At 46.7% G+C, this 8,538-nt stretch overlaps 1 protein-coding gene and 1 pseudogene across 1 annotated transcript in view; one reads left to right on the forward strand and one right to left on the reverse strand.

Moving 5' to 3' along the window:
- SORD (sorbitol dehydrogenase) overlaps window positions 1–4,516 on the reverse strand; it is a 34,724-nt gene extending 30,208 nt beyond the window's left edge. The window contains exon 1 of the mRNA XM_003987197.6: window positions 4,308–4,516. Coding sequence (XP_003987246.1) covers window positions 4,308–4,370 — 63 coding nt within the window. The 5' untranslated portion in view covers window positions 4,371–4,516. The remainder of the gene's footprint in view (window positions 1–4,307) is intronic.
- A 1,260-nt stretch (window positions 4,517–5,776) lies between these two features.
- Window positions 5,777–6,938, forward strand: LOC101088336 (annotated as a pseudogene).
- Window positions 6,939–8,538: the final 1,600 nt, after the last annotated feature.

Raw genomic sequence — 8,538 nt, forward strand, 5'->3', positions numbered from 1 at the left:
AGGCAAGGAATTTAATTTTTCCTTCCCTGCGGCCACAGCATCAAGAAAGAAAAGGGAATCCAGCCTTCTCCATAAGCAGGAAAATGGCTAAGTGTTCTGCTTCCTTCCCAGCAGGTGGAAGATGGCAGGAGTTTCAAGTGGTCCAGGTTAAATTTCCCCCACAGAAATCCAGCCATGGCTGCTGGCTGGTCTCTGGGCTGTCCTGAAGTGGGATGGCAGCACTGGAAAGGGTCGAGCCCTTGCTTTCTGCTTCAGAACCCTTCCAAATCCTGCTACAGATTTTAGAAATTGGCCTCCCCCCAGACAGCTCCCTTCACATGAGTTCCTGAGGCACAGCCCTTTCTATCAGTGGACCCTGAGCCTGGTAGGACAAAATGGCCACAGCCTGCTCTGCCCAGGAACTCTTGGATTTCATTTTGGTTCTCCCACAGAAAGAAAAACTGGTGTTCCCTCCCAAGGTGCCCCAGGACTGTTCCTCCTTGTTGCTTTCTGGTTTACTAACAGTACCAATCCCCAGTCCCAATCTACTTACCTATTCACCTTACAGAAGGGGGTGGAAGAGTAAAGATAGTCTATGGAAGTAGGGGAAGGGGGTCCTTCTCTGGAGGGAGTGGTGAGGGGCCAGGAAGGTCTGTGTTGCATTGCAGGTATCTGAGGCAGCATAGGCATCCCTGGTCACTCTTCTCAGCTGACAGCTTTCTGCCTTTTCCCCTGAGTGTGAGGCTCTCTCCAGGGTAGTGTCCTCCATTTGCTGCTTTCTCACTCTACATGTCCTACTCAGCCTAGGCAAGTTCATCCAGCTACAATTTCCCACTAGGGTGCTACTTTGGGCAAGGCAATAATATTTTGTTGAGCAGGACAGTGCTATATTTGAGAATGAGGGAACTTCGGGTCCCCCTACTTCTCCACCATGTTGACTCCTCTAACAGGACAGTGCTGTTAACTCTATGAAGTCTGCCCTTCAGTTACTGTGACAAACCCTCTCCCCATTCCCAAATGCCTTGTGGGGAGGAGGTGAAGTACTGCCCAGTAGAGAAGCAAATGACTCCTGAACTTACATTTCCAGCCCAAAAAAAATCAACCCTGCATCCCTGATCCCTAAAACCAAGGTAATTTCTCAAAGACACCTTGATGTTGTGTCCTAGAGACATCTTACACTCAAACCTTACCTCAATATTTTACTCTACACTTTTGTCTAGTAAATGATCCCACCACATCCTACTCTCAAACAAACCTGAGGCCCTCATGAATCCACCCTGAACCATTTTAGTGTAACCACAGGCTACATTCTTTACCCATCATGCATTTTCTAGAGCCTTTAGGATATACCCACCCCAACTCATCCCTAATCAAGAGTAGATTCTAAGGCAAAGTTGATTAAAAAAAATTTTAATTGGGGCACCTGGGTGGCGCAGTCGGTTAAGCATCTGACTTCAGCCAGGTCACGATCTCGCGGTCCGTGAGTTCGAGCCCCGCGTCAGGCTCTGGGCTGATGGCTCGGAGTCTGGAGCCTGTTTCCGATTCTGTGTCTCCCTCTCTCTCTCTGCCCCTCCCCCGTTCATGCTCTGTCTCTCTCTGTCCCAAAAATAAAATAAAAACGTTGAAAAAAAATTTTTAAAAAAAATTTTTAATTAAAAATGATTTTTTTTTTAAATTTTACAGAGAAAGAGTGCACATGAACAGGGGAGAGGGGTAGAGGGAGAGAAAGAATCTCAAGCAGGCTCCACACTCAGCACATAGTCAGACATGGGGCTCCATCCCAGGACCCTGGAATCCTGACCTGAGCTGAAATCAAAAGTCAGATGCTGGGGCACCTGAATGGCTCAGTCAGTTAAGTGTCCTTGGTTAAGTGTCCGACTTCAGCTCAGGTCATGATCTCATGGTCACATGAGTTTGAACCCGTATTAAACTCTGTGCTGACAGCTCAGAGCCTGGAGCCTGCTTCAGATTTTGTGTCTCCCTTTCTCTGTGTCCCTCCCCCACCCACACCATCTCTTTCTCAAAAATAAATAAACATTAAAAAAAATTAAAGAGGGGCGCCTGGGTGGCTCAGGTCATGATCTTGTGGTTCGTATGTTCAAGCCCCACATTGGACTCTCTGCTGTAGATGTACAGCCTGCTTGGGATCCTGTCCCCCTTTCTCTCTGCCCCTCCCCCACTTGGTCTCTGTCTCTCTCTCTCTCTCTCTCAAAAATAAATAAAAAATTTTTTTAAATTTTAAAGAAAAAAAGTAGGATGCTCAACCGACTGAGCCATCAGTCACTCCTAAGTTTTTAAAAAAATTATTTTTTTTTATAAAATCAATTTTAAGTTTGGCTTCCCGCTCCCTCCAATCTTCAAGGCTTTGTTCTAGACAGCCGTGACAGAAAGAGGTCATCTGGCTGAGCAGTGGGACAGGCTGAGTTTAAGAGTTAAGGCAACGCAGATCCTGGGGTTGCAATTCTAGTTCTGCTACTTATTAGGTCCAGGACTTAAAGCAGGCCCTGAGCAGATGGAGAATCAGGTCCTGTCCACCTCTCCAGCTTTACTACCCTCCAGTCAGTACATCACACTATTTGCAGGGCCGGTAAACAGAACCTGTAACCTTGTACTCCACATATCTTGGCACTTGCTCTTGCATTTATTTGCCTGAATGACTCCTACTCATCCTTCAAGAACCAGGTCAAGTAGCATCCATCTCCTCTGGGACCTCTCCCCTAGGTCCTAGGTTAAGGACCCCTCCCTGTGAGGTCTTTACTCCGTGCAGCCTCCAGCAAAGCCCTCACGTTGTCTTACTATTAATTTCATCTCGTGTTATAGCAATAAACACTAATAGTGTCACTTTAATTCAAGACCTTGGGTGAGACTCCACAGTGAGTGCAGAGAGCACTGGAATGGGAGTCAACCTCTGAGCTCTCATCTGGGCAAGTCTGTCATCCTGGGGACAGTCTTTTTTTTTTTTTTTTTTTTAATGTTTATTTGTTTTTCAGAGAGCACAAGTGGGAAGGGGCAGAGAGAGGGGGAGACACAGAATCCAAAGCAGCTCCCGGCTCTGAGCTGTCAGCAGAGCCCGACAAAGGGCTCTTACTCATGGACCTGAGCCGAAGTTGGACACTTAACCAACTGAGCCACCCAGGCACTGCAGGAATCCCACTTTTCTTCAACTGAGAAAATAGAAGAATTGGCTCAGGGCAGGAGTCCTTGGTCTGGGGTCCACAAACCTCTAAAGGTCGATGGAGGGACTTAAAGGAAGTCCATAAAATCTCTGAACTTGCTGCTAAACTCAATCTATTTGCATTCTGTGAGGAGAGAGACCACAGATTCATAAGTAGTCAAGAACTGTTCATCTGGATAATCTCCTGAGTCTCTCCCATCTAGATTGTGGTGCATAGTCTCTTGAGGAAGGCGGTGTCAGGGAGCAGTAGAGATGGCTGGCACCCGTCCCACACACCCACTGCCATCCCAGGCCCATCTGAGATGGACTTTGTCAAGGGACCCCTGGCATGATGACAGGGCTGATCCTGCGGCTCCCTTAACTTTGGCCCCATGAGCCAGGGAGCAGAGATAGAAGTATGGTGGACATACCCTTAACACTCTTAAAGAAACATGGGAGCCGGATCAAAGAGGAAAATGGCTGGAAAGTGAACCAAATGGGGACTAAGGGAGGCAAGGAGGAAAGAACCTTTAGAGACATGGACACTATTCAGATACAGAAGTCTGGCACAGGCACAGGCAACACCATGAGTCCTGGTGACGGAGACCTGTGCTGGAAGGAAAAGGGACAGAAACTGGCACTTTCTGAGTCCCTAGTTAGTGCTGGGTACTCTTGTGATCGTAATAATCCTGCAAAGGATGTGTAATCAGCCCCAGACAAGAGAGATTAAATATGAGTTCCACATCTTTTAAATGTGGCCCTCCTTTCTGCCCTGCACTGTCTGCTCAGAGAAATTCAGAGCATATCCTACATCAGGCAGCCTCCTGGTACCTCTTTTTAAAAGTGCAATGATTAGAGACTAGACTGCGAATCTGCAGCTGGCAAAGGAGGGAGAAGGCTTCAATCAGTTTGCAACTTTTCTAGGCTCTGGCCACGTGCCGGCCACGGGGCTGGGTTCCGGGAGGCACTGGACAAGAACCTTCCTCTTAGCACCTTACAAACCAGCCATCCCCTCCCCCCAACATGGTAACCAGCTCTGATCTGGGCGGCCAGGGCACAGAGGTGCAGGCCCAGCGCAGCGCTGGAACTGGCGAGCTGGGACGGCGGCTTGGCCCAGTTCGGAGGCCAGCAGGGCAGGGTCTGGCTAGGCTTTCCACTCCCCTTCCCGTTTTACCAGGCGCAGGTCTCCGGGTCCGTGCACCACCAGAGAGAGGTTCTCGGGCTTGGCCGCCGCCATGTCGCTGTCTCCCTCCCGGGTCGAGGCTGCAGTCTGCAGGACGCGTGGTGATTCTGGTGACAGCCCCGCGAGGGTTGGGGGTAAGGGTTGGGAGGCCCTGGTTGTCAGAAAAGGCGCACGCCCGGCCGGGGCGGGGCTTCCTCGTCTCTGACAACCTGGGCGGGGCTAGCGTGGGGGGGCGGGGCCTTCCTGCTTCCCTCAGGCGCTACCCCGGGGCGCTGGGGGAGGGGGGCCTAAGGAGGGGCCAGAGGAGGGGGTAGGGGAGAGGCGAAGCCGGTCCTCCACAGTCGTCTGCAGGCGCTGCTGTTCATGTCGGCGTCATATCCAAGGGAACATTGCTGTCCTGAAAGTAACCTGCAGAGGCGCCAGCCACCAGACCAATGTCCTCAGACTTGAGCTGCAGAAGAAGGGGGTTCTGCAATGTGGAGCAGATTCTGAAGGCTAGCACTGAGATTCTGATAAGGTGTGTCTCCGTCTTACCTAGAGGTGAGGCCTAGGGGTCTGTATTTGTATTAGCATTGGAAATCTTGAAGCTGCAGATAGGGCACGGTCTACACTTTGAGAAACAGGAACTACACTGATGCAACCTTCATGTGGGCCCTGTATCCCCAGCACCCAGCAAAGTGCCCGGTACAAATAAGAATGAACGAATGCGTCAGTTGGTACAAGTAAGAATGAACCAATGGCTCAGTCGGTTAAGCGTCCCACTTCGGCTCAGGTCATGATCTTAACGGTACATGAGTTTGAGCCCTGCCTCGGGCTCTGGGCTGACAGCTCAGAGCCTGGAGCCGGCTTCAGATTCTATGTCTTCCTCTGTCTGCCCCTCCGCTGCTTGCACTCTGTCTCTCACATTGTCTCAAAAATAAATACACATTAAAAAAAAATGAATGAATGAATGGACATACCATCTCATGGGCTCCATGCATCAGAGTGAAGAAGCTATGAAATGGAATCTGCAAACCCTTTTTCTCTTAACTGGCTCTGCTTCTTGTAATAGAAACCGGACTTCTGCGTGCATTCTTCCTTCAGGCTTCTTTTTCCTCAGAAACAATGAAAGTTTACTCCAAGGGGAGAGCTGCCCTCAGGCCTGGCTTAAGTCCGTAAAGGCCCTTCCCTCCTTTGAGAGTAGTGTTCAGGATTTCATTCCCTACAGCCTCTCCCCACACCCAGACTTTCTGCTGGATCATTTTATCCCCCCTGGGAGACTTTCCCCAGCACACAGCCCTTGGAGATAACCCTGTGGCACTCACTGCACACTCCACAGATGGGTCACAACCTGTACTTTCCTTCCTCAACCTGTAATCATCCCTTCCCCAAATGCTCTGGAAGGTCACTGAGGGCAAGGCTTCATTTCTTTAAAAAAAAAAAAAAAAAAAAAAAAAAAAAAGTCTAGCCCATATTGAGCTCTAGTTGGAAGAGGCGAGTCCGGTCTCAAAATGGAGGTAAAACTGCCACCCGGTTGCCCCCAGCCGACTCTGGCTGTCGCTGCCACCGCCAGGAGGAGGGCCATGATCTAAAGGAACAAGAGGAGTTGAGAAAACTGTTTATTGGTGGTTTGAGCTTTGAAACTACAAATGATAGTTTATGAGAACGTTTTGAAAAATGGGACACACTTACAGATTGTGTGGTGATGAGAGACCCCCAAACAAAACGTTCCAGGGGTTTTGGTTTTGTGACTTACTCTTGCGTGGAAGAGGTGGATGCAGCCATGTGTGCTCGACCACACAAGGGTGATGGACGTGTAGTGGAACCAAAGAGAGCTGTTTCTGGAGAGGATTCTGCAAAGCCTGGTGCCCATCTAACTATGAAGAAAAATTTCGTTGGTGGTATTAAAGAAGATACAGAAGAATACAATTTGAGAGACTGCTTTGAAAAGTATGGCAAGATGGAAACCATAGAAGTTATGGAGGACAGGCAGAGTGGAAAAAAGAGAGGATTTGCTTTTGTAACTTTTGATGATCATGATACGGTTGATAAAATTGTTCAGAAATACCATCACTATTAATGGGCGTAATTGTGAAGTGGAAAAGGCCCTTTCCAAACAAGAAATGCAGTCTGCTGGATCACAAAGAGGTCGTGGAGGTGGATCTGACAACTTTATGGGTCGTGGAGGAAACTTTGGTGGAAGAGGAGGCTACGGTGGAGGTGGTGGCAGCAGAGGTAGATATGGAGGAGGTGATGATGGATACAATGGATTTGGAGGTGATGGTGGCAACTGTGGTGGTGGTCCTGGTTATAGTAGCAGAGGAGGCTATGGTGGTGGTGGACCAGGATATGGAAACCAAGGCGGTGGGTATGGTGGTGGTGGTGGAGGATATGATGGTTACAATGAAGGAGGAAATTTTGGAGGTGGTAACTATGGTGGCCGTGGGAACTATAATGATTTTGGAAATTATAGTGGACAACAGCAACCAAGCTGAGGACCCATGAAAGGGGGCAGTTTTGGTGGAAGAAACTCGGGCAGTCCCTATGGTGGTGGTTATGGATCTGGTGGTGGAAGTGGTGGATATGGTAGCAGAAGGTTCTAAAAATTTTCAGAAGAAAAGGGCTACAGTTCTTAGGACAGCGAGCAAGGTGTTGTCAGGAAAGCTGACAGGTTACTTTGAGACAGTCGTCCCCAGTGCATTAGAGGAACTGCAAAAATCTGCCACAGAAGGAACGATGCTCCGTAGTCAGAAAAATTCCTGCAGCTTAAACAGGAACCCCTTCTTGTTCAGGACTGTCATAGCCACAGTTGGCAAAAAGTGCAGCTATTGATGAAGGCAATGTAGTGTCAATTAGATGTGCATTCCTGAGGTCTTTTATCTGTTGTAGCTTTTTCTTTTTCTTTTCATTACATCAGGTATATTGTCCTGTAAATTGTGGTAGTGGTACCAGGAATAAAAAATGAAGGAATTTTTAACTTTTCAAAAACAAAAATCTATTAAGTGTCTTACTTTTTTTTTAATTTTTAAATAGCTTTATTGAAGTATAATTGACATACTGTAAATAGCCAATATTTAAAGTACATACTACAGTAAGTTTTGATATATGTATACATCATGAAGCCATTACCATATTCAAGATAATGAGCATAATGTATCCCCTTCAAAAGTCCTCTCCCCATCCTAAGCAACCATTGTTCTTCTTTCTTCACTACAGATTAGTTTGCATTTTCTAGAATTTTATATAAATAGTATAAAAAGTGGGTATTTTTTAGCCTTTTTTTTTTTTAATGTTTCTTTATTTTTGAGAGGTGGGGGAGGGGTAGAGACAGCAGGGCCACAGAGGATGCCAAGCGAGCTCTGTGCTGACAGCAGCAAGCCCAACACAGGACTCCATCTCACAAACCATGAGATCATGACCCGAGTTGAAGTCACTCAACTGACTGAGCTACCCAGGCACCCCAAGCTTTTTAGACTTATCACAATTGTTTTGAGATTCATCCAAGTTGTTGGATATATCCAAGTTGCATATATCAATAGTTCATTCCTTTTTATTGGTGATGTGCCACAATGTGTTTATCCACTTACATACTGATGGACATTTGGGTTGTTTCTAGTTTTTTATGATTACAAATATGGTTCCTATGAACATTCATGTACAAGTTTTGATACGGACATATGCTTTCATTTCTTCTAGATTATCAGGTCATTGTTACTCTATGATTAGCCATTTGAGGAACGTCTAAACTATTTTCCAAAGTGATTGAACCACTTTAATTCCCAGCAGCTGTGCAACTGGAGCTGGGAGTCCCAGTTTTTCCAAATCCTCACCAACAGTTGTAGTCAGTTTCTAAAAATTTTAGATGTTCTAATAGGTGTGTAGTGCATCTCATTGTTTTTTTTTAATTGAAGTATAATTAGCATAACATACAGTGTTATATTAGTTTCAAGTGTATAGCATAATAATTCAACAATTCTATACATTTCTCAGCGCTCATCACAATAAATGTACTCTTAATCCCCTTCACCTATTTCACCCATCCCCTCCCCCACCTCCCCTCTGGCAACTACTGATTTGTTCTCTATATTTAAGAGTGGGTTTTTTTTAAATCTTTTTTCTTAAAGTCCACCATAAGAGTGAAATCATATGGTATTTGTCTTTGACTGACTTCTTTCACTTAGCATTATACCCTCTAGGCCCATCCATGTTGTTCCAAATGGCAAGATCTCTTTCTTTTTTATGA

This window comes from Felis catus, chromosome B3 (assembly GCF_018350175.1).
Source record: "Felis catus isolate Fca126 chromosome B3, F.catus_Fca126_mat1.0, whole genome shotgun sequence".
Lineage (NCBI taxonomy): Eukaryota > Metazoa > Chordata > Mammalia > Carnivora > Felidae > Felis > Felis catus.